Below are 26,712 nucleotides of genomic sequence, written 5' to 3' on the forward strand. Positions count from 1 at the left end.
ATATAACACATACTTCGACTTTTGTTTACTACACTTGTAATCGTGCAATTCAAAATCTTGATCATCTAAGGCTCATTTTTCAACTTATGTTATTCACATCATTACCTTTAATTCTTTATAAATTCTTTTTCGTTGTGATCACGGATTGTGGTCATAAGTATCTTATCATCCTGCTTATAAGGACCCTATGCTATCATCTAATGGTCCTTTGAATCACACGGAACTCCCAAACATAAATACTATAAAATAAAAGAAATTTTTTTTTTCTGCGGATCACCTTTGTAAAGGCCGTCGGCGACGGCTGGTCATACCGTCGGCGACGGGTTCTAATTATGGGCCGTCGTCCACTTTGTCCGTAGGCAGGAAGTTTAGGCGTCGGCTGAATGGGGGCGTCGGCGACGGCATAAGAGCCCGTCGGCGACGGCTTCCCGAATTGCTGAAACGCTGCTGTGTCATTTTATTTATTTATTTATTTTTTGTTACCTTGTCTATTTCCCGTGCATATTTCCAGCCATACGGTTCCCGAATTCTCCGTATGACCTCCTATCTATTCATCTATAAACTTAGCTTTTATTTTTGCATCCGAAACATATTACACATACCATTATTATTACTGAGAACTTAGCGTATTACCTCATTGGCGATCTTTGAGCGAGCACATTAGCACGAGCCATTTGGTTTGAGTTCGAGCACTAAGACTCTTGCCCGAATCCCTCAAATCTTGGCTCTGATACCAACTTGAAACGTCCGTTTTTGCGTCTAGGAGAAGTGACAACCAAAGACGCTAGAAAACATAAACTTTTCAAAATATACGAATCTTTCACAACTCAAAAAGATAAATTACTTACTAGAGTAATTTAAAGACATCAAAAATACCAACTTTGATACATAGTAAAATTTTTACAAAAATTCGGCATGACCCGTTCGTAAAACGAACGTGCCCCCTGTTTTTAACATAATAAACTAAACAACATACTACGATCCGTTTGACATTAAACTACTCAAAGCAAGTCGACAAGCTTTACAAATGTACGACTACTAACAAAGTTAAAAAAAAAATAACAAGTCATGGACCATAAAGATGAACATAAGCTAGCGGAAGCATTTGGTATAACATGACATGGACATGTGCTCGCTCCATTTCGCCGAGTCGCCTAAGTTGAGGATTTACCTACATTCAACAACAATACTTAAAAGTTAGTCATCACACTTGTTAATTATAATTCCTTCGTTTTAGTTCCATCCGCATATGAGCTTTCATCCTTTTTACACATTCGACTACCCAAATACTTGGGTATGGCATAAACACTCTCAACGAGAGTTAAGCATACACATTCAACCCGTTTAGTTGGGTTATTTGCTTTCAACATAAATTCTTCTTTCTATCCGTATAACGGATTAAACTTCTAGCATTCGTTATAGCATTCAAAACCACCCATTCGAAACGGATGGTAGCATTATTCTTATTCGACTTGTTCAACTAGAACCGGTCGACTCGCATAGCTTATCATAACTTTCGTTAGCATAACCAAATCCGCAATGGATTTGCTATTTCGCATTCGTTACAACATAACTTCTAAACCCTCTTCGATATATTTCCTTACATCTAAATCAATTTTTAATCCACAACGGAAAATAGTACGAATTCATATTATCATTAATATTATTCATAAATCCACTAGTAGAGTAAACGAAGTTCATAAGAACTTACCGGAGTTGTGCGCTCCTATTTCCTTTGCTTGGCTTGATTCTCCTCTTTTCTTCGACCTATAAGGTGCATCACATTCACGTTTAGCTTTCACATTATACATTGCTTTCACGCATTTACATCATTACTATAACGTTCATTATTCGTATTCATATTTCATGCCATCATTAGATCATTAAAACTACAATTTCTCATGTTCATACATAACCAATTCGGCTCAAGCATTTCATCGAACACCTTATGTGCGTACAATCTTAACTAGCACAATATACAAGCATAGCAAACGCATCTCTACCAAGTCATTCTAAAATCATGGCAATACATCTCAAACACATAAATTCCTCAAATATTCAGATTATTATAACATCATTATGCATATATTAACCTTACCCATCATACTACATCAAGAATAAACACATGCATCATTATCTCTAATCATATCATCACAACTTCAAATGGGTTTTCACTAAAATCTTCATACCAAACTGAAGTCAACATGGTTTCTTGTTCTAGAGAGCAATTCAAACTCAGATTTATCACATTTGACACAAGAAATCGAGATTGGGTTTAACCCCTCATTCTACAAATCATAAATTCAGAAAATTAAACTCACCACTTCACTAGTTAGGGTTAGTTTTTCGCAAAAGAGGCCTCATGCATCGAATTTTCTTGTGATTTAGGCTTCAATTTCTTGATACATTGAGTTTAGGGTTTCCCTTCTCTTTGCCTGTTCTTGGTCGATCGATCCCCAGGGATCTTTTACTATCTTTTTGTGTTTTAATTTGTTTTTAGTAATTAAGTTTTATCATTTTGCACTTAACCCCTTACACTTAATTACTAATTACAATTCTTAATGTTTAACCACATTTAGCTACCATCTTGCCATACATCCTTAACTATGTTAAGTTTACTATTTACCTTTATTATATATATATATATATATATATATATATATATTTTATCATTTTGGGGTGTTACATAAACATAGAACGCAAGTTATTAGAAAAATAATCAAAACATATGATAAATAAAATATAATTAAAATTGAAGACTTTGTTTTAATTATATATATATATATATATATATATATATATATATATATACATACATTTATAGGGGACCGCTAGAATGAGAACCACCTCGAGTTGTAAGAATCGCGAGAACCACACCGTACGGGGCGAGGTGGACCAATTTTTTTTTTTCAAAAACGTAGATGCATGTATTATAAACACATTCGTAAAAAAAATAAAAAAAAATGTCGTGCGTGTAGTTTTTTACACCACAAGTTTGTGGTTTACGAGTTCCGTAAATTTACGGAACTCGTAAACCACAAACTTGTGGTGTAAAAAACTACATGCACGGCATTTTTTTTTATTTTTTTACGAATGTGTTTATAATACATGCATCTACGTTTTTGAAAAAAAAAATTGGTCCACCTCGCCCCGGATCAAGTAGTTCTCGCGGTTCTTACAACTCGAGGTGGTTCTCATTCTAGCGGCCCCCTACATATATATATATATATATATATATATATATATATATATATATATATATATATATATATAGCAAATAAAATATTAATTAAAAAATAAAACAATTATTTAAAAATTCAAAAACTCTATTCATGATCAATTTATATATATATATTAATTAAAAAATAAAACAATTATATAAAAAATCAAAAACACTATTCATGTATAATTTGTTTTAATATGTATAATATGTATAATGTATAATATGTATAATACATTTCTATCTACATGTAACATTTTCATTGATGAACATAAAATCCATACTTCATAAATTTCTATCTACATCTAACATTTTCATTGATGATCGAACCCCGTCATCACAGTCAAGCTAGTCCCATCCATATGTTACTGTTATCGAAAATGACCGGCTGAACAACAGTGAACCAAAATCGACTGACCAACTACGTAACCGTCGAGTCGAGTCCCCAGTCTATATTTTTCCATCTGGTGAGTAACTTACTTGTGTATGCTCTTGAGAAGTTTGATTTACATGTTTCCAATCTCTTTTGGTCATTTAGCTCCTACACATTCACACATGACTTTTTTTTTTTTAATTTACCACAGCGAATTTCACATCATTTATCAACTTTCAGCATTGTCACTTATGCTTCCTAAGCTTTCTAAAAACTTTGTAAAATGTCATTTTGACCCCTTTGAGTTTTATGAGTTTATTTTTATGTAAGTGAGTCGAATTTAATACGTTCCGTGCTTATTTTTATGTGTGTTTTCAGTTGTTCTACGTTTTGACAAAAAAATTATTCAGAAACGAGCCATGTAAAATATAATATGTTTTCACTGAGCGGTATAAATTCGAGTTATTTTGCGTTTCAACGCCGTGCAATGCGCGGTACCATCCTTTAAGTAAGTTTCGGTATAAATTCAAGTTGCTTTACGTTTCGACGTAAATTTTTCTCGGTAATGAGTCATGTCAAATATAATATGTTTTTGTACTTATTTTTATGTGTTTTTAGCTGGTCTACGCTTTGACTTAAACTTTGTCCGTAAACAAGTTGGGTCAAATATTTGATGGTATAAATTCGAGTTACTTCAAGTTTTGACACCGTCACAACGCACGACGGGTCAAAATACTAGTTGATATACATTTCGTTGCTAACTACATGTTAATCAAGTCTGTGTGCGTAAAACCAATCGCTGAGTGGGTGCATTATCCATCTCTACTTTGATTTCTGATTTCCCATCCCCATCTCTAATCCCATTCATAAAATCAACAGAAACCTATCAAATTCTATTCCTATTCCTATAGTTATTTAGTTGTGAAATATCCATTCAGCATGCATAAATATGAGGGAGGCCTTGCATCATATATGGGTGGCTCTAAAGTAAATTTGAGCTGCTTTGCAGTGATTGATACCAAGTCAGAAAACGGTCTGGAAATCGCCAGCTGCTTGTAACCGATGGCAGTTAGTGTTAAGTTATGGGGTGCCACAAATGCATTAATGTCAAAGCAAAGCAAAACACAACATATAACACTTGTATCATCTGCCAAGCATGTATAGGCTGTGTTAACGGATGACAAACATCACACGACTTGAAATTAAAGTCATCTACTTTGTTGGGAGAAAGCGTCGCTTGAAATGAGTGTAAAGTTCATGACAGCTTGTTCATGAGCAAAACGTATATCTATTTTAACATCACCATCAAACATAACTTAAAAACATGTCTAAGACTGCCTCAAAACCTAAGCCCGGGTCACAAAACAATACACGACTTCGTCACCATCAGAATCAGGTCACATGGTAGCACGTTACTTTGGATTTCCAATAAATCCCGTTTAGTATTGATCCACGTGCCTACGCTTCTTCCCTGTAATCTGGATTCTCTTTCAAAATAACAAATCCTTCCAAAATAGGAGAGAGAGGAAGATACCTGTATGCCATTAAAAAGTTTAAAATATTATAAATAACTTGCTTTTACGATCACTAGAAGAAAAGGAATCAAAAAGATGTAGTAGTAGTAGTACTTCTCTGTTGCAAGTTCAGCCCGGTCTCCAGCAGCCAAGAGGACAGGGGTTGAATGGGTCTGGAACCCGGTTATTGTCTTGGGCCGACCCGCCTGGCCCACAACATCAACAGCCTGGCCCACCCGAACTGGTACCGATAGAGGTTTCAGATTTTCATCCACGGTCAGCAACATTCTAGGCTGTTGAAGGAACAATCGCAAAGATTATTATTAGACTCCCGTCTTACAAGAACAAAAAGGGGAACGGTAAAAGAATGGTACAAACCTGCATAGCCAAAACTACAAAGTAGAGAACATAGTGATATTTTCCCAAAATGATTGCTTTCATGTCAAGAGATGCGTGCAGTAGTACCACAAGTCCAGCCAAGGCCGTACTGCCATAAAAACGTGTGAATAAGAACGATTCTTCGTTTATTAATTTAGAAAAAAACAAAGTATCTTGCCATTTTCATCCAGCTCGTTAATACCATCCATTTTTCTCCATTAAATCAGAGGCATTTTCGTCTTTTTTGTTAACTTAAAGGGCAATTCGGTCTTTTTCACTTTATGTACAAGCATTTAGCCTAATGTACAAGTATTCAAGAGACTGAATTGCTCTTTAAGTTAACAAAAAAGGCGAAAATACCCCTGACTTTATTAGCCTAATGTACAAGTATTCAGAAAACTGAATTGCTCTTTAAGTTAAAAAAAAAAGACGAAAATACCCGACTTTACAGAGAAAAATGGATGGAGTTAACTAGCTGAATGAAAATGGCAAGATTTCAAACCCTTTGGACGAAAGTCGCAAAACTGGCTAAACCTCAGGGACAAAAATGACATTTTACTCTATATGTTAAGAGTAAACTATACTTACGGAGATAATAAGAAGCGCTCCGAGTGGTAAGGAGCAAGGGTCATTAAACCCTTCCCCATATGTACAAAACCTTGAGCAATACGAACCTGCAACAATAGAAAATTAAAAAAGTATTAACTAATGTCTGTATTAGTATATATGCAATTCATCAGTGAAACTGTGATGGAGCAATTGTTAATTACACAGAAGAGAAGATTGGCTTCTTTGTAGTAATAACTCGACAGATTCCGAAGCATGCCAGCTATTCTCGCATTATTGGTTCCCGCACCAATTAACCCCAAAGAGATAACTGCTGCCATAGCGACTTCTGTATCGGCATCGTGACTGAGTCGACTCAGTGTATCCATTACGTGGACCTTTGGATTTGAGATGCAGAGAAGACCAAGAGCCAATGGAACCGCCTTTCTGATATTTTGTTCTCCGTACTGTAAAAGATGCTCTAACGAACGGATTGCCATATCGAGCCCTAGCTCCTCGGCCATTGCTACCATGGCGATACCAAGTACAGCCGGACCCTGAAACGTTTCACCCTTCTCGAAGTGCTGTGCACATTGACCGAGAAAGTGTTGAACCTATACAAAAAAGAAACCAATTAGCAATTTCATTGCAAGAGTTATGCAAGGATAAGCGTTATGAGTAAATTACCTTCAAAACATTGCCTGTTCCAGCATACGCGCAAGACATCAGAGTCATATCACAATACTTTCTGATCTTTTCATTAAATGTCTTTGATACCTCAGCAGTAGCCTCCACGCTATCCTGTGATTATTATTAATATAACATTTGAGGGTCACTTAGGAATAGTAACAAGTTGGGTTTTTTTTGGTCTTTTAGTGCATAATTTCATTTACACCCCTTGGTCTTTAATAAATTTATCATACAGGCATACAGCCCCTCAACTTTGGTAGACATGTTTATGTACATGGGTCAAATATAATACCTTTCGTGCTGCTTTTTATGTATGTTTTCAGTTAGCCTACGTTTTGACATAAATTTGGTTCCGAAACAAGTTTGGTCAAATATAATACGTTTTCACTAGGCGGTATAAATTCGAGTTGCTTTACGTTTCGAAGCCACCGCAACGCACGGTACCATTCTTTAACCTAAAAAAACACTATTTTCTTATCTGTTTATTTTTAAGTACGTTTTGGTATGCATCCAAGTTGGTTTAAGTTTCGACGTAAATTTTTCTACATAATGAGCCGGGTCAAATATAATACGTTTTCGTGATTATATTTATGTGCGTTTTAGTTGGTCTACGTTTTGACGTAAATTTTGTTCAGAAACGAGACGTGGTCAAATATTTGACGGTTTAATTTGAGTTAATTTAAGTGACAACGCTGCCGTAATCGCAGCGGTCAAAATACTAGTTGACAAACAAAATAATATTACTGCTAGTTAAAATATTATAATAAATACTCGAGACATTAGCTTCTACCAATGGCATTTAATTTTACCTGCTTCCCGAGGTAAAGAAGACCTAACCCGAGAGGTAATAGTCTGGTGAGCGGCTCCCCCAAGTCTGACTCACTTCTGTCCATAAGTGCAAATATTATTGCCTGAGCGACCTCCTCGTTACACGAACCAACATACACCAAACCTAAAGCAATTGCAGTGAAAGCAATAACGTCTAGGGGTGCTTTCGGGTCTCCGAGAATCGGAGTCAATTTGTCTCGAATCTAATAAATAATGAAATCTAGTTATCGTACATATTCAATAGAATCAATGTTAAGAAAAGAAAGTATTTACAAAATACCTGTTCGTTTTGAGTGCCTGCATATGCAAAACCAAGACCAGTTATCGCGCCGATTCTAACAAAAGAATCTTCTTTATCGAGATAATCAGCAAGAAGAGCCAACGCCTGAGAATAAGCAAAATAATTAGACATCAAAGAGTGTCAATAAAAATGCTTTAAAATAAAAAAAATTAAAATTAAAAAAAAAAACTAGAGAATACTCACGGGATCACAGTCATTCTTGATGCCGCAGTTTACGATTCCGACACCCAACAAAGCACCAGCGATGACATGATTATCATTGCTATGGAAGTACTTGTCAAGTTGGGCGAGACCGGTGTCAACATCCCAGAGATCAATCATCCCCTATGAGGTACAAACAAGAATTAAAGTTCATACGTGATTATGCTTAGATATACAGTTGGGCGAGACCGGTGTCAACTAATATGAAAGAAATATAACAGATTTTACGTACCAAACTTGCAGCAGCACTTGCTTTCCCATGATCTTTGTTCTTAAAAAGCCAATTAGAAGAACCTCCACTTGAAGCCTCTGAAGTTACCGTCATCAATTTATCCTAAAAAAGGAGGATAAAAACAAATCATTACAGAAAACAGTTCAATAAATAAAATAACATCATTGATCAGATAAATAATCAACCTGACCAAAACCCGCATTCACAAACGCATTTACAAACGTTGCAGCCAAGTTTTGTCTGGCGGAATCAACACTAGCACCAGCACTAGCACGACCATCAAGCAAATGTGCCTAATGAAAGAAACAACATTATGTTAAGTTGTGCTTTATATGAGCTTTTTGATACGTAAAGCTAATATCATAATTAACGGTGCAAACCTTGTATATATCTTCAGGAGATTTGGGCTCCATGACTTCAATATCCCGAGCAAGGGTAAGATAGCCTTCGCTTAATTTCGTATTGTTGATAATTTCTTGCAAGGCCTCCCTGTCTTCATCATCAGCACACATTTCTTCATCAAGCTCAAAACTTAAACCCTGCACAGTACGCTCACATAATCATTGCTTCTTCCGCAAGAGATCAAAACTTAAATCTGGGCATATAAAGAATAACACTTACTTGTCGAGCAAGAATGTAGCAAAATTGCTTCTTCCGCAAGAGATCAGGACAAGAAGTGAAAATTTCCTTCACATGCTGTTAAAGAAACATCCAATGAAATATCAGAACACTAATTCACTTAAGGAAGTTATTCATAATATATGAAATTAAAAAAATATATTCAAATAACAATAAAAAAACAAACCTGCATGTTGTCGAGATAGAGTGCAATCTGAAGTGCACTTGGAAATTCCTCAAATTTTTTGTATATTGTGTATGCAATATCCAGAACTGACATGTCATCTGGTCCAGGGAGGTACCTACAAATATTTGAACCAAAAAAACACTCACTACACAGTCGTACAAACCAAAGTTCAAGCAGTGTTGTAATTATCACTAGTCGCTAGTCGGGCGGTGGAGTGGGACTAGCGATTAATCGGGATTAATCGGCGCCTAGTCGGGATTTTTACAACCATGAGTTCAAGCAACGTGCAGTAGACAAATAAAGTATACTATAGAGTTTACCTGGCTGAACTTGTTAGATACAAACAAGTTCTTTTGTAATTTGTCTTGTCAACATGCTTCACTAGCAGATCAAGAAATTCAACCTGAATTTTATACAGAGCTAAGATTTATATTTATATTTAAAACAAGTAGATCAAATATGACAGAAAATGTAAAGAGAAATACCTCCATCAATAGATCTACAGCTTCAGGTTCAGCATTATGCTGCAATGTAGAAAAAGGAGATAGAAACAAAAAGCGTTTTAATACGTCGAAAACATTATAAAAATAGATGACATGATGACAGAGTAAACTGCAATTCAAACTAATAGACAGATAAGTCATACCTTCATGTGAAAAGCAACAATTTGTTCCACAAGTTCTATTAGATCATCCACGTTTGCTTCCTCATTCTGAATTGACACAAATTTAGAAATAAATATACGTAATGTAATAAAAACAAAAAGATAACTACAGTCAACAGTGAAGTTAATGACAAAAAGATAATGGTGTTTCTACGTAGAAAACAGTACCACTCTTTTTGAATACTCTTGTGCAATTTCACCGGCCAAATTCCTGCAAAGATAACATAATTAGTGATCAGACATTCGGACCAGCTAATCAAGTAAAATAAACATCTCAGAAATCTATGATTAGCATAGTTGATTATTAGATATCAAGTATATCTGTAACAACACAATAGATGACAGGATAATGCAGAATCAGTGAAAATGAAAGCAGTGTTGCATGATAATATTTCACATATAACATTGTGATATATTGCCTTAATTATTGAAGAATCATTAGGTTTTAAAAATAAAAGACAAATAAAGTGATTACCTAACATACTCATGACCCCAGGAACCGATATCACCTTCAGAACCCAGCAATCGATACTTCAAACTCTCCTATATATGCAAAATGCGGAAAACACCATTAGAAAAACACAATAATCAAACAAGAATTTAGTATATGCCTGGGGCTCCCTTACCCGATCACCCTCTGCAGACATTGTCAAAGCCAAAACTGATAGTATATCTGCAAGCAATTTCTGCATTAAAAACAAAAGCCTGATCAGAAAGTTGATAAAAAAATAAGAATTTATCATTTATGTTAATAAAATAAAAGAAATACCTTTAAATCAGAATCTGGCATAGTCTCGTAATACGATTTGAGAGTTCCATAATGTGGACGCAAAAACTTCAGTGGCTTTGGAACTGAAGTCATAGAACTTGTCGATGTCCTAATTTCTTGCCTACAATCAAAGAACAAAGATTGTTAGTACCATAAAACTTCAATGATTTTCACACGAATATGGTAAAGTAACTTTAGAATAAGCAACAAAAATGTAAACCGAAATCAATAATGCAATACAGGTCTAGTAACTTGAAACTCCCATTAACCTTCAACATAACTATCAGGGACAATTTCATATACACCCTTTAAAACTTCCATAATATCATATTCAGCCAACCAAAAAATAATTATATCAATCATCAAAACACTAAAAATTTCATATTTATTCTTGTCATTAGGTGAAATTTCAAATATTACAAATATACCTTTCTGCTTCTCCTTATAGTTCAAACTCTAATAAGTGATAACCTAATTAATATATAGGTATAAATGCCATAAATATGAAACTAAATATTTGTGATATTATGATCAGGTTTTGAGGAGGATTATCCCTAATTATAAAGATATGCAGTTAATATCGGTGATATATCGGTCCCTTAGAAAAATATCGGTGTCAAATATCGGTCAAAATATCGGTACCGATATTATTGGAGATATTGACTGATATAACCGATATATCACCGATATTTGACCGATATAACCGATATATCACCGATATTTGACCGACATAACCGATATATCACTGATATATCACCGAATTATTGGTGTTAAATTGCTATATATATAAATTCTGTATTATATTAAAATTACCGATATCCCACCGATATCTCACCGAGATGGCCTATATTTCAAATATCGGTCCTTGACCGATATCCGATATTTTACTGCATTAACTGCATAGTTATAAAGCTTGTAACCCTAACCTCCTCCTGCTTATCAAAACTAACATATTCCTCAATTAACACCTTACAGCAATCTGAAACCCTAACAGATCTCAAACGTACTACACCAACACTAGCAAAACACATATTCACAAAAACCAATACTTTCACCAAAAACAAAATCACAAATAACACAATCTAATATCAGCAAATAGTACCTCATGCTCTCAAGAGCAACCTTCTGTAACCCTTGGTCTGCATCCTGAGCTCGTTCAACATACAACTCCAACTGCTGTTTCAACGCCAAATCCTCCTCCGACTGTCACATTCAAAAACAATAATCAGAATCATTAAACCTAAATTTCGAAAACAAAAGAAGTAATTAGTGATTAGTTACGAGATCTTCGTCTTTCTTATCGTCTTTCTTCTTCGGATCTTTTGAAGGTGGCTTCAAATTGGACTCGTCTTTGGGGTTTCCGCTGCCGCTGGCGGTGTTGTTGTTGTTGTTGGTTGGTTCTGGATCCATTTGTCTGGAAAGTGGACGAATTGGAGAATCAAACCAGATGAGATTGATGAGAAATGTTGGAATTAGATTAGCGAGAGTGTTATTCGATGAACGAAAGGGGTATTTAGCAGACAGAACCCTTGCTGTTCTCTTTCTCCCCAAGCAACCTCAACTCTTTCTTTTTATTTTACCTTTTCTGATTAATCGTTTTAAGTACGATGCAGAGTTGCAGCCCAAACAAGATCCAAGTTTATATTGGGCCTCTGTGTATAAAAGCCCATCAAAAATACGGTTTGATCTCAGTTCGAGATTTCATATGTATAAACCGGTTTGGGTCCAAGGTAAAAGATACTGAGCCAACTTACAATTTGAACCGGTTTGGGCCCAAGTCGAGTTTTGTACACCTCAAATGCTTGGAGTTTTAGACAGATTCAATACCTCAAATTCCATGATAAACCCTAAAAAAAGCCCAATGTTATATGGTAAACTGTTTGGTTTACGGAATTTACTAGAATTAACGGAAATCTTGTAAAAATCATGCTTGGTCATCAAATGACGGAATTGGAATAAAACGCCTTCTATCAAATTCCTTCATTGGTAAGGGTCGGGTTAGGGCAAGTGCGGATGGTGCGTTCAAACATTAGGGATGATTCGATCATTTTAGGGACCCTAGGCGAAAAAAAAAAACTGGGCATTTCTAACATGTAAATATTATTTTTATGAATAAATTAATCGAGAATTTAAGATGTAGATCAATTTTCATTTTCCTTGTGAACAAAATTGATACCATGATTTTCTCTAAATTAGTTAGTTATTAATTTTTTTTCATAAACTGATGATGATATTAAAACCTAGCCTTCTAAGATGGCAAGATTTCTTCAAAATTAAATCATATTAAGGATGTGAGTGGATTGGGTGATTGGATATTGTATTTTGGCAAACAAAATCCTAATATAGAGTTGTATAGAAAAACTTTTGTTAGAATTTTGAGGCCTCATGTCTTGTAGGGGTCCCTTGCCAGACATGACATGTTTTACATTACTCATCTCCAACCCCCCCCCCCCTCTCATTTCAACTAAGAGCACCCCCCACCCTATCCCTATAAATTTGGAGGATTCGCCTAAAAACACCGGACCGGTTGGATCGGGAACTGGCGTTGTCAACGGTCCGTTATGCCTATATGAGCTGCTTGTGCAAGAACCGGCCGGTTTTGGGGCGGCCAGTGGTCAGGCCGGGAACCAGCGGCAAGAGGTCGGACTGGGTTGCAAGAAATACTGATAGAAAGATGTTGCCGGAGTTCAAAGAAGGCGCCGGAAATGACGGAGCTCGAAGATCCAACTAGATAGATGTATGAAAGATGAGAGGATTTAAGTTAATGAGAAAGGGCCTGCTCGCCGGAGTTGTATGGAGTCTTGTTGAGATGCTTTATTTTTTGAGTTAAAGTTGTAGAGAAAGCACCTGGTTTTCTATAAATCCTAAAGAAGTTTTCTAATAAAAATGGTTAAATTTAAATAGTTGTACTGTGTTGTACTACTCGTTTGGGTAAATTGTACTATATTAGGTAGATTTCTTTTTGTTTTTTATCTACATATTTTTTTCTCAACTTAGTTCTGAATTATAAGTTTTGTTTTATTAAATCACAAATTTATATCTATACTATATATAAAAGCATAATAGAAGGACTTCTTAAGGTCATTTGCATTCCCTTAAAACACCCCTAAAGCATGATGTACCAGTCTTTTAAGCACCAGAAAACATCACTTTCCACTTATACCCTTCTACTAAAAAAACACGAGATACCTAATGCGTTTAGGGTTTCATTCATAACGCATCCTCATTATCCGCCCCATCTTCCTTCCCCCTTCTCTCTCCTTCATTTTCCAGAAACCCTAAAATCGCAAGGCCGCCTCCCCCGGTACAAACACACATTCTTATGAAATCATAAAGATGAAGCTTCGGTATAGTTGCAGTCGGTGGAAAAAAGATCCAGGTAGTTTTTTTTTTTTTTTTTTTTGCTGAATGTTTTCTTAGATCTACCAGACCATCATCGACTTTTAGGGTTTTTTGTTGTTTTGTTGTAGATGAAGATGGAGCGGTGGAGATACATGAGCCAGAAGGATGAAGCTTTGCAATCTGAGTTTTTAGCTACATTCAAGAACGGTACAAAAACATTCTTGCGTCAATCAGAACGATGAAGCTTTGGTGTAGTTGAAATCAAGTAGTTTTTTTTTTTCTATTTTCTACCGAAGGTTTTCTCAGATCTACCGGGCTACCATTAATTTTTGACATTTTTGGTTGTTTTGTTGTAGATGAAGATGGCAAGCAAAACTTTGCAGATCTAAGACTTTTTCTTTCTCTAATAACTTTGCAGGAAATAGCAGAGCTAGGGAAGATGACAAGCCCAGATCTGATAGGTTTGCTTCGGTATAGTTGCAATCGGTGGATGAAGATGGAAATCAGGTAGGTTTTTTCTATTTTCTGCTGAAAGTTTTCTCAGATCTACCGTGCTATCGTTAATTTTTGACGTTTTTGGTTGTTTTGTTGTAGATGAAGATGGAGTGATGGAGATGACAAGCAAAACTTTGCAGATCTGAGTTTTTATGGTTGTAAACCCTATATATTTTTACGAATCTTCTAATTTGTTTTAGAATTTTTGATTTTTTTTCAGTTGTTTAGTGGATGATTGTGGCATTAGGTTCACTTGAGATGTGATTTCTTGTATGTTGAAGGCTATGATGATCCAGGTCTCCATTTTAGCAGGTATGTTAACTTCATATGCACATCTTTCTTTGTCATTAGTTTCGTTTTGAATTGATTAATTGTTGATTTCAGGGTGCAAGTTAAGATGCACGTGCAATGCTCTTGATGAAGGATAGAGTTAGGGCCACTATTATCGGAAAGTTTGTTAAACATGGAATGAATCGTTGTTCGATTGGGCTAAGGGTATATCAGAAAGTTTATGTTTATTTTTTCTATTTGTAATATGAAGTTTGGATTTTTATTATTTGGTTTATGAATTTAGTAATTTTTGTTTTAATTTTTGTATATCGAACAGGACTCAACGGTACACCGTACAGGATTGTACCAAAATGAACCTACCCCATCCGTACCGAATTCGTCCTATCTAGCAAATCGTGAACCCGAACTGCGTACCCGAACCAGAGCGAACTACGATTTAGGTGACTATGTTCTAAATCAACATGTCTTAATAGTGTACCTTTTATTCCCATATGTTAGGGTGCTCTTTGGGTTGTTTAATCGGGTTTCTTGGGTCGGGTTTTTGGATGGGAAATATTAAACCGATATATAATCCAATATAAATTCAGGTTAATCGATTTTGCATGCCGATTTGTTTTGAATCAGGTGTGAGATATGCTGCACATGAAGTTGTTAGATGGGCTCGGCATCCCTACTGAAGATGTTCTGGTTGATTAGTTTACTTTTTTGTCGCATGCTCTTCAAGGCTCCATTAGATGGAAAGTGGGGAGGACATGAAGGTGATCATCTTTCTTACCATTAAGTCAAATAAATCTTTAAGTATTTGTTTACTGATGACAAGCTAAGATATGATATGTTTGTTTACTGATTATGACTTTTACTTTTCGATTTGGATTTGGATTTAATTGTTGATTTGTTGGATTAACTGGATAAATCAAGACGGGACCAACAAAACTTGGATTGAAATTATAAGTCAACGAATAAATGAAGTATTTCTTCTTGTTTTCACCTTTACTTGCAGTACTCAGTTTTCAGTTCAATATTGACGATCGGAGCAATGGTAGGTGCTGTTATGAGTGGGAAATAGCTGATCAACTTGGACGGAGATGGGTAATTTTTCTGTTGTTTATTATTGTTAACTTGTTGTAGTCAGGTTTCATTTTCTTGTTCTTCAGTTGTCTTACTGTTTGATTTGATCTCATATGCAGACCATGGGATTGTCTCAAATGTTCTGTTTGTTAGGGTGGCCGGTGGAGGACTAGCGGTCGCTTCTGCCGTGGATGGAGTCGAGTTTGAAGCCAAAATCACTCCTATTGTTATCATATCATGCATTATGGCCGCTACAGGCGGCCTCATGTTTGGTTACGATGTTGGTGTTTCAGGTAACTTTCTTAATCCTATCCATAATAGTAGCATTGTTATATTGGTTATTTAAGAGTTTAATTTACTAATATTACATTGAATAAGATTAAGAATACGAATTTGTTTTGTTTCGTATACTTGCAACCGATTTCTAAGCGTTGATTGCTTAGATTAAGATCAAGATCTGAGAGCCGTGTGAGATTGAAACAATTAGTTGGTTAACTCGAATAATATTTTAATTGAGTGTATATATATGTCTGTGTTTCATTGATGAGTGTTTTGATGTGGCTATTGATAGGTGGAGTGACGTCGATGCCGGATTTTCTAAAGAAGTTTTTTCTGGTGGTTTATAAGAGGACGATTGATGGGAATTTAGGTAGTAACTACTGCAAGTATGATAATCAGGGGTTGCAACTGTTCACTTCGTCGTTGTATCTGGCTGGACTGACGGCGGCTTTCTTCGCATCGTATACGACGCTAAGACTTGGAAGGAAGCTGACGATGTTGATTGCCGGAGTTTTTTCCTCATCGGAGTTGTTCTTAATGCAGCTGCATAGGACCTTGCCATGGTTACAATTTGTGATAATTGACTGATATACCCTTTTGCAGGGATTTGTGATAATATCTTTGACAGCCTGGCAATTTGTAAAGACGTGTTAATAAACGATGATGCCGGGCAGCATTGAGCACCGAGTGAATCCAACATATTGCAGCAGCTTGAGGAAGTCGTGGTCATGCCGAATTACCACCGGTTATACCCGACCGGTGCTAGAAAAATTCTCAACATGTTTAGAGGCAGAAACTGTGATAAAGCAGCCAAAAGACTAGCTTGTTGGGTAAGTTTTCTTTTTAGAATAGGGTAGATCAGTCATTTTCAAATTAAGAGAACTAAAATATTTTGAACCGTTATGGTAATGTGTCGGTTTGGTTATAGGTCATAACCAAACATATAATTGATTTTTATAACCGATTGGTTTCTATTATGAACGGTTCAGTTGATTTGGTTATTGAAAAAAATGGTTTTGTCAATCTGGTTAACCGTTGACTTTGGACGTGGGTTTGGTTTGGTTAATTTGGTTAGTAGATCCCTCTAATTTATAAGGAGAACAAACGACAACTAATTATGAAAAAACATAACCAAACTTTCCCAATATATAACATATTGTTTTTTGAAAAAAATAGAAAATATAAAGGTTGGTTTTAATGTAGGTTTGGTTTGGTTAATTAACATTATGATTCGGTTTTTATGGTCACTCTTATGTTGTGCTATTTTGGATGGAATAGATATCAATACAAAAATGTGAAAAAGACGGTGACAATAGATTAAGAGTGTGCCATTCGGTTTTTATGGTTACTCTTTTGTTGCAGTCAAAGTTATTCCAAAGTCATAGGTTTGTTCATTTGAATTTGTATATTTTTAAAAAACCGAGACTTAGTTTGATTTGTATGGAATTGCTTTCTGCGGAACAACTGGACATACATTTCTGAATCTTCTTCAGTGGCTAAAATGGTGAAAGAGTGCAGGCTGCATAGATGGTTCTCTCTCTCTTTGATTTCCTAAAATGGTGAAAGAGTGCAACAGGGTCATTTCACCTTTATATAGCCTACTCATTTCAATAGTGAGACACTTTATAGCTTGCTCTTCCCTTTTCTTTTAAAAACCGGTCAAACAAATAACCCTCAAACAAACCATTTTAACCCTTCAGGTGTCATGCATTTTAACCATTTTATGTGTCGAAATCTGGTACAGTAGAAGAGAAGATACAAGAAATTCATGAGTGAACGGATGTATTGGTAAAACAGGAAGAGATGCAAGAGACTCCACGTATTTTGTTTTTTGTGTTTTGTCCAGCTACTTGCTTGTTTTGTACTATTCGTGTTTTTAATTACATCTACTTCCTTGTTTTGTACTCTTCTTGTAGATAGATCACGCCGAAGCAACAACTAAAAAAATTAACAAAAATATATCACCAAAGAATCGATAAACTAACAGAAAAACCAGTGCCAACATATCACAAATAAGAAAACTAACTTAAGTACTATACAATATATCACGAGACGACTGATTAACTAACGGTAAACGAGTATCCTATTGTAAATCGCCACTCCCGCCGCATCGCGCGGGTAAACGACTAGTATTTGTTGATTTATATTTTATACGTGTTATTATTAAATATTTTATAATAATATTTCTGATTGTTAATGTTATTAAAATTGTTTATATTTGATTATCACCTTTTTCTAATTATTCTAAACATTTTGACTTTATTGTTAAGTTTTCCATATTGTTTGTATTTTAAAAATTATTAACATGTTCCCCGGTTTGACTGGTCAGACCGGTCGGACTAGTGAACCGGTAAGCTAGCCGGTTCAATATCCGGCCCGACTATGAAAACATTGCACATCCCTATATGAATTTAGAGAAATAACCTAAAAACACCACCCCATCCCATTTCACATCCTAGTATTTTTAGGGAAAACTAAATAGAATCCCCATATCTTGGGTAACCCAAGCTAGACTTAATTGCCATAGTTTTGGGGAATGGGATCTAGGAGGTGATCGGTGTCGAAGGAATGGTCAAAGATAAAGAGATATACGTTTATGTTCACTTTAACTAGTTAGGGCAAATAAAGTGTAAAACCACAAAGAGTTTGAGGTCGGTGGTTAAACCCGACTAATTAAGAACTTGTGAAACTTACTAGTATTCTATAAAGATTGGATTAGTGATTGAGATATGAAACAATGATTTTGATTTAATTGTAAATAATGAGCAACAATAAAATTATGATTTGTAAACAATGGGTTATAAAAGGATCACAACCCGGGTTTCAAGTTTAGTAAAGTAATTAGTAAAACCTCATAACTATGGATTCGAGTTTATATAAGCATGATTGGTCGATTAGGTTTTTTCACAATCAACTCCCATTTAAGAACACCGACAATCGTCTATAAAATGTAATTAGTGCAAGAAAACCTTCACTAGATGAATTTAACAGTTTGTATGCAATTTAGAATTGGGTTAATCAATCAAACCCTCGCATAAGTCAATAACAATTATCTATTAATTGTCAATGGTGCAAGAAAACCTTCAACTAGATGATTCAATAACAATACAAAATATAGATTCGCACAATTAACCAAATAATTACATGAAATAGTTTTCGAAAATATAAAACATGAAATAAACCCTAAAAACTTATAAACTGTACATGCGGGGATGATCACGAGTAGATTAGCCTCGTATTTTCATGAATTGCATATTGGGATCTTCAATTTTTGGTTTGAAATCTTCAATCGGATGTTTAGAATGAGTCTCCAATGGTGGAAAGTCACCTAAAATCGTCCAAGAACCTAATATTTTTGAAAGGAGGAAAACACCAATGAACTTGGTCAAAGTGGTAGTTTCCATAATTTTTGCTCACAAAATTGACCACCAGCGCCCTAGACGCCAAAACCAATGTCCCGAACGTCGCCTCCCCTTCTCTGACGACGCTTATTGTTGCCAAACGTTCCTAGATGCCAAAATTGACGTTTGGGACGCAGGATCCTGTTTCTTTTCTCGTTTTCTCCAATTTCTCGCTCGATCTCAATTTAAGCTACTTGAACTCATCCAAAATCATCCTTTTTGGACCATTAATGCATTTAATCCTGCAATCATAAGACGCTCTCATGGTATCATTGTTCTTCTTGATAGTTATATGTGTAAAAACAATGATACACATTGTTAAACCCCAGATCAAACCCAACCATCAAAGGTTTTATACACATTGTTAAACCCCCTATCAAACCCCACACTCGTTTTCTCTTTTTTTCCCTTCTAGCTCATTAAGACAGTTTCATCACATAACAACTTCAGTCCCTAAATTTATAACTTGCTATTACTAACAATCCTAACTTAGTTAATCTATCTCCTTAATAGAATTAACTAACAAACTAACTTTGTTAATTAATTTAATTCATTTTAGAGTCTAAATTGGTTACCTAATTTAATTCATTTTAAAGTCTCAATTCTTACAAAACAACCCCCTAACTTATAACTTTAATTAACTAACCAAACTAACCCCGTTAATGCTCCTCTTATATAAATCTAACGACACCAACTGAAATCGTTTATAAAATAACATTATTATTCAGATTTTAATCGAATGCGTTACGTGATGATAATTAAACACAAAAAATAATAGAATTTATTAAAATCCTTATTTTTATCTAGTTCAAAACGAGTCCGGTTTTAGAATCTGAATCGGGTTTTGGAGATCCGATTTTGGCGAATGTTACAACAACAACAACCACTCTATATAGGACCATAATTGATGGTTTTTAGTTATGTTTACGGAATTTCAGTTATATAATAATAATAATAATAATAATAATAATAATAATAATAATAATAATAATAATAATAATAATAATAATAGGTCCGCCACTGATGAGGAGTCCCACTCTAATGAAAACGTAGGTCTATTTGCCCTTAACTTTTATTTATGTCATTTCAATGTCAAAACAATTTAAAACATTCCGATTTATAAAAAAACCAGCCAGTTGTAAGTTAGCGGGAAAAAGGGCTAACTTTCGTTCCGATTTTATTATTATTGGTGATGTAAAAGTAAGACTATGTTATTAGTCTATTACCATTCAAGTTATATCATAACTATCAATGAACAACAAAAAAATGTTTAAATGAAAAAACTTAAAATCATAAAAAGAAAAACTATTTTTACTCCTTGATATAAAAAATTACTAGCTGGATCAATACAAAATTTGCTTCTTTTTTACGACAAACTCACATACTCCTCTAAATCTACTTTTCAATTACACCATTTATTCGTAAATAAACTTGAATCCACACAAGTTGAAAGAGACCATCTCAATACCTTAATATCACTGGAGTACATGCTCTTTGGTATTTGTCGTTTATATACTCAGTAGTTAAATTAAATGTCCCCTGGGTTTGGTTTCGACATTTACGACTAATATTAGCAAAAAGTTTAATTGGATCACAACGACATAAAAACGTGATAGAAACGGAAAGTAAAAAGTTGGTGCACCATCGACACCTTTCTTTCTTTACTTGTGTTGTTTTGGGCCATTTGAATAGGTGGAAATTATAAAATGAAACGTGGACTCATTGTCTCCACCCAAGTCTACCACAGGTATCTTTGCTCAATGTGCCAACTCAAACCATTCAGGCCACATTTTAAGTGCCTGGTTATCATAGTTGCAACTTATATGCCCCATTCCTCTCATTGCATCATGAAATCATAATATCTCCAAGGTTGATTCTAGAAAAAGAAACTAGTACAATTAATCATATTGGTCAAACCGACTTGGTTTCGAACAAAACACAAACCAAACTGGCTGGATAAACTAGACCGTTTGGTTTGATGTTTTAAACCGGTATTTTAATTTAGAGTTAAATGTCATTTTAGTCCCTGTGTTTTGGGTCATTTTAACAGTTTAGTCTAAAGGTTTTATTTTTCACCTGTGAGTCAAACAACGTTTCACCGTTGTCATTTTAGTCCACTGGGTTAACTTCATCTATTTTCTGTTAACGAAAAGGCCAATTTGGTCATTTTATATGTAATTCTGTTAACTAGAAAGACAATTCGCCCATATAAAATGATCGAATTGGCCTTCTCGTTAACAGAAAAAATAGATGAAGTTAACTCAGTGGAGTATAATGACAACGGTGAAATCTTTTTGGACCCACAGGTGAAAAATGAAACATTTGAACTAAACTAGCAAAATGATCCAAACCACAGAGACTAAAATGACATTTAACTCTTCAATTTATTTTAAATTCTTAGTTTGTGTTAAAATTTTTAAAACATGAAAATAGTAAACAAAAACTGTATTTTTTTAACAACTAAGTTTTTTTTCCCGTAAATACTATAGTAAATTACTTTTCAAAAATTGAAAGGTAAATAGGCCAAAATCAAATCCTAAGTGGCAAACAAAATCTATACGTAATGCATATATAAAAAATAAGAAAATAAATAACACAGATAAATGATTGGAGTATCATGATAAGTTTAACCAGTATACCAAATTTTAGTTGGTTACCTCAACCAACATGCTACTGGACCATTAAAATAAAAGTTATTGACTAGATAGTTAGTGCGTCTATTAAAAGTCAACTAAAAGCCTTTAAAATAAGATATAAAATACAGCACAAAATGTAGGAAATAGTCGTCGGAATGGATCTGCAAATTTGACAAGTTTATAAAAGCTCTTTAAGATATTCTAAATTGTGCCCTTAATAACTTTAAATTGAGAATGCAGACGATACTATTACTACTCCTTGATGTTATTATGATACTAGTATTTAATTTTGACGTGTAAGTTTATATTTCATTATTTAATAATCAAATATATTTAATAAATATATTAATAAAACAATATGAACCACATTTAGAATTTATACATCAAATACATATTATTTCTGAAATGATAAACTATCAGGGATTCCAAAAAACTTTAAAAATACTAATAAATGGTTGACATTAATATTTCTAGTTTTAATTAGAGGTGTAATACTGAAGTTTAATTGGTTTTGACAGAAAATTTTGCTTGAACCACTAACTAAAGTTCTAGAGAATGGTAAACTAAACTTGCTTGGTTGGCGTGGGTCGGCGAGAAAAACAAGTTTTATCAGTTTAGCGGTTCGTTTTGACGCTTTGAAACAATTTTTTTAATTTCTTTTTCAAAACATTAGTTTGTTGACATTTTGGAAATGTTAAGAATTATTAATTATTAATAATTATAATATACATATATTTCAAGAATAGTTGTTTTATACGGCTAGTTTTGTTTACACAACAAACTTCAAATTTTAAACTAGATTAGATCGTTAAACCCTTAAACTGATAATTCTATAAATCAAACTACGTGTATCTTAAACTGACTGTTTTGATGTGTTTCTTTCAGTTTTACTTGTACATGAGCACCTATTGTTTTTTTAGGATGTTGGATTTAAATAAACCAGACTTTCATCAATTAGCGGATAACACTCCCAACTTTTGACCTGTACACCAGCACTCTCAACTTTCAACTTATTGGCCGATAACACTCTTTAACTAACAGAATCCTAACACATTTAGCTAATGTTAGCTGTCACGTCACAAAAAATGTCATGTCACCTGCCACATCAGCTGTCATATCATAAAACATGCCATGTCAGCTACCACGTCATCAAAAATGTCACCTCAGCTGCCATGTTATATGCCACGTCAGCAAAAATGGCCAGATCAGTAAAAACTAACTGGGTTAGGGTTCAGTTAATTAGGAAGTGTTATCGACAAATTAGTGAAAGTTGTGGTTATTTAAATCCAATATCTATTTTTTTATTTAGGTCATAATAACATTTATTTTTGTATTATTAATATTTTATTTATTTAGGTGGGGTGTGGAATTTAATTTGGTCTTGACAAATCACATCCCATTATAGAACTTGTATTCGCCAAGATGGACCTACAAATAGTCAATGGGGGACCTTTTTTTGCCGCGTAAAAAATATAATAAAAACAGCATTATTTTATTCCTCCGTATAAATATCAGCTGCCCCTGTTCCATTTTCAACACCATTTATTCATCTCAAAATTATTCTCCTCAAAATAACTTCCCCCCTAAAATCATATTCTCATCATGAAGAAACCAGGGCTCTTTGCAGCTTCCATAGCTGCTGCTTCTGCTTCTGCTACAACTACTATCACTGGATCCAATTTCAAAAGCCAAAACTCTCACCAGGTAAGTTAATAACTTCTCAAATTCAAGTAACATACTATACAGTAACTATTTTTAACGGCAAACTAACGTACTTCTAAAATACTACTATGTCTGCAATATGTAGGATTTAAAACACACATACTATACCGTTACTTTTTTTAACAGCAAACTAACATACTTCTAAAATACTGGTAGGATTTAAAACACAACCACGATTCTTTTTTAATATGTACCTGGTTTTCAAATTTCAACTAATTAATTCGATTGTGGTTCTTTATTCTTTTTTTTTTATTTCGGTGTAGGATCATGGAGTGTCGAGCAAACGAATTGATGATTCATCGTCGGAGAAGACAAACTGTTGTTCGGAGAAGTTTGCTCCGAGGTTTGATGGATTGAGGTTTATAGAGACGCTGGTAACTGCTCATCGATAACAGTGTGATCTCTGATTTGATGAGTTGTAAGATGTTTTGATCTTTTTGTTTATTGTGGATCAAGTTTTGATTCTGTTTCAAGTGGTTGTGTGTGAGAAGATGGGATTGGGCCAAAGTTGGCTGGCCTTTAAAAGTTTTGTTCTGATGTACTGCTGTAGCTGTTGGCTCCACAGAATACCAATTTAGTATCTTTAGATATATTTTTGACTTTATGGTGTTGATTTAGTATGTTTTCGTTTTCTTGATTTGTTATATTTTGACGTTTTAAATCATCACATAATAATATAATAAAACTAGGTTTAAACAAATTCACGGCAAACTTTTTTTTGTTAAAGTATACGTGTTTACATGTGTTTTGAAATTACTACGAACGCGTTGCGAACCGAACCACTCATAAGAATAAAAAGAAAATGTAGAAAAAAACACGAAAAGAAAACCGAAAGAAAATCAACCAAAAAAGTTGTATGGTAACAATGTTGTTCGTATGAAACCCGTGGTCAGAGATGAGCAAATGGTACTGGGTACCGGCACCGAATTTCCTGAACCAAAAGATCTTAAGTACCAATTCGGTACCGACTTTTGGCATTCTTGGTACCGGTTTGCTACTATTTTTACCATCATATTATTGGTAACGTAACTTTTATTTTCGGTACCAGTACCGATTCGGTATCGGTTGGCGCCGAGCTCATCCCTACCATTGAAAAAAAATCATAAAAAGTTGAAGAAAATTAACAAAAAAAGTTGTATGATACCGTTATTCGTACGTTACCCGTGACCAAGGATGAGCAAATGGTACCGCGTAGCAGTACCAAACTTCCCGAACTAAAAGATTTACAATATCAATTCGGTACCACTTTTGGCGTTTTCTTTACCAGGCTGGTGCCGGTTTTTACCTTCATGTACAGATACCGGATAAGACCGTACCGATATTTTTGATACCGGTTGACACCAAGCTTATCCCAACCCGTGATACAAAAAAAATTAACGTTAAGAAAAATATGAAAATGTATTATTCCATATATAACTTTGCAGCTTTTTTGTGCATAATCAGTTGTACATTTGGCTTTGCGTGTTTTCCAAAAAAAATGATTCAGCTACAGACGTGCCAAATCTCCTTCCCCAAAACACCACATCATCTCTTCTTCCTCCAAAAACTCATCTATTCTCTCTGTCAACACAAAGAAGCTAGGCCGAGAGGCAAGATTGAGAATCGCAGTGGTTCTGCGACGGTGGTGCCACCACGGTGATGTTCGGGGCCAACTTGAAACCCTAAGTCGAACCTAAACAGAACGGTTCAGACCATCGTCCTCTCCGGTTACACCGTTTTCTTCTCCAGCCAGACCATTAGCAACTACATTTGGCTTTGATGGGTTGTACCATGTGCTTTGGGTGTGTTTAAAAAAAAAACTTTTGTCCCACTACCTTTCATATACCATCTCTGCTTAAAGAATCAGCCCCACAACTCTCACTAAACCAACGTTGCCGCTTGAAAAACCCCTCCAACAACGTCGCAAATCAACGCCAAATCGGAGTTTTGGGAGACGAAGCGTAGATCGGGTTCCGTCGACAGAGAGACGGTGGTGTGTCACTCAACCACCGGTGAGGGCAAGCTTTCTAGTAGTGATTAGGTGTCTAGAAGACTCAAAGTGGTTCACGGCGACGCTTAGGGTTCCGGCGCCCATGTCTCTATATGAAGGTGCGATTTGGGGTTTTAATTAAGTGAAACTGTTGATGGTTTCTTTTTGTTGTTGTTTGGGTTTTGATTGATTGATTGTTGTTGGCGATAACGATTTTCATCGAGTGCACGGTTGGGATCCACTAAACAGAGGACAAGGAAGCTTATGGTAGCACACATCCGGCGGTGGTGGTTGTGTAAGAAGAACAGAGGTGTCGACTGCCGGTAAGTCTAGCACTTCCGATTTGGTTATGAAATCAGTAAATCGATTTCATGCAACTGCATTTTCGGCTATATCTGGTGTTAACGAAGATGTTTGTTCAGGTTTCGGCCAAATTAAGGTTCCGGTTGATATCCGGTCAACCTTTTTCGTCTTGCAGGTCTGATCTTAGAGGTAACGCTGACTGCTGATGAAAGCGGTGGTGGTGATCGATGGTTGTGACGGTACCAATGTTGATTGCTCCCAAGGTTCGCCTATTAACTATGGTTTTGTATTGCGTAGTATGTGATGACTATGTTGAAGGGTTCTATACCAATTTATTTTGGTGGTACCGAACACCTAGCAGCCTATGGGAAATTAGTGTCAATCAGGGGGCTTAATGTTGATGTAAACAAAAAGTTGAGTGCTGCAATTGCATAAATTCTTGAGACCAAATTGTCCATCCTAAGTCGCATTTCTATCTCAAATTCTATGACATCAAGGCACGTTAATTTTCGGCATATTAATATTTTAAAATAGGTGTCAATTAATTTTCTTATTTTATTTTTCGTGTGTATGTAGTAGCCGTATCAAAGTAAAAAAAAGTACAGTGTCTTCATGCTTTACACCAGTCGTAAATCTCATGTAAATTACTCCACTGTTTTCAAATCAATAAAATCATCAAGATGAT

The 26,712-nt window shown here is 35.0% G+C and overlaps 1 protein-coding gene and 2 long non-coding RNA genes across 3 annotated transcripts; 1 reads left to right on the plus strand and 2 right to left on the minus strand.

Moving 5' to 3' along the window:
• Positions 1–862: 862 nt before the first annotated feature.
• On the minus strand, positions 863–2,459 carry LOC110922862. The gene is made up of 3 exons (XR_002583537.2): positions 2,322–2,459; positions 1,712–1,767; positions 863–1,171 (listed from the first exon to the last, which is right to left on the minus strand). It is a non-coding gene; the product is annotated as an uncharacterized LOC110922862 (long non-coding RNA).
• Positions 2,460–4,773: 2,314 nt separating this feature from the next.
• Positions 4,774–12,173, minus strand: LOC110921450 (26S proteasome non-ATPase regulatory subunit 2 homolog A). Its single transcript, XM_022165771.2, has 23 exons — positions 11,803–12,173; positions 11,624–11,724; positions 10,522–10,642; positions 10,379–10,438; positions 10,228–10,295; positions 9,921–9,963; positions 9,735–9,800; positions 9,574–9,612; positions 9,409–9,491; positions 9,089–9,203; positions 8,905–8,979; positions 8,664–8,822; positions 8,469–8,576; positions 8,284–8,385; positions 8,034–8,174; positions 7,830–7,934; positions 7,531–7,752; positions 6,719–6,832; positions 6,256–6,645; positions 6,074–6,159; positions 5,486–5,594; positions 5,222–5,400; positions 4,774–5,127 (listed from the first exon to the last, which is right to left on the minus strand). The coding sequence occupies exons 1-23, from the start codon at positions 11,929–11,931 to the stop codon at positions 5,052–5,054; spliced, it is 2,691 nt and encodes an 896-aa protein (XP_022021463.1). The 5' UTR covers positions 11,932–12,173; the 3' UTR covers positions 4,774–5,051.
• Positions 12,174–25,233: 13,060 nt separating this feature from the next.
• On the plus strand, positions 25,234–26,509 carry LOC110923129. The gene is made up of 2 exons (XR_002583760.2): positions 25,234–26,047; positions 26,147–26,509. It is a non-coding gene; the product is annotated as an uncharacterized LOC110923129 (long non-coding RNA).
• The last annotated feature ends 203 nt before the right edge of the window (positions 26,510–26,712 follow it).

This window comes from Helianthus annuus, chromosome 17 (assembly GCF_002127325.2).
Source record: "Helianthus annuus cultivar XRQ/B chromosome 17, HanXRQr2.0-SUNRISE, whole genome shotgun sequence".
NCBI classification, from domain to species: domain Eukaryota; kingdom Viridiplantae; phylum Streptophyta; class Magnoliopsida; order Asterales; family Asteraceae; genus Helianthus; species Helianthus annuus.

Coding starts and splice junctions, on each gene's coding strand:
- LOC110921450 (XM_022165771.2), bottom strand. CDS start 11,931: ATGGATCCAGAACCAACCAACAACAACAACAACACCGCCAGCGGCAGC. Junction 9,613..9,734: donor TTGTTGCTTTTCACATGAAG/GTATGACTTATC, acceptor TCTACATTGCAG/CATAATGCTGAACCTGAAGC. Junction 8,823..8,904: donor GCTACATTCTTGCTCGACAA/GTAAGTGTTATT, acceptor CGTACTGTGCAG/GGTTTAAGTTTTGAGCTTGA.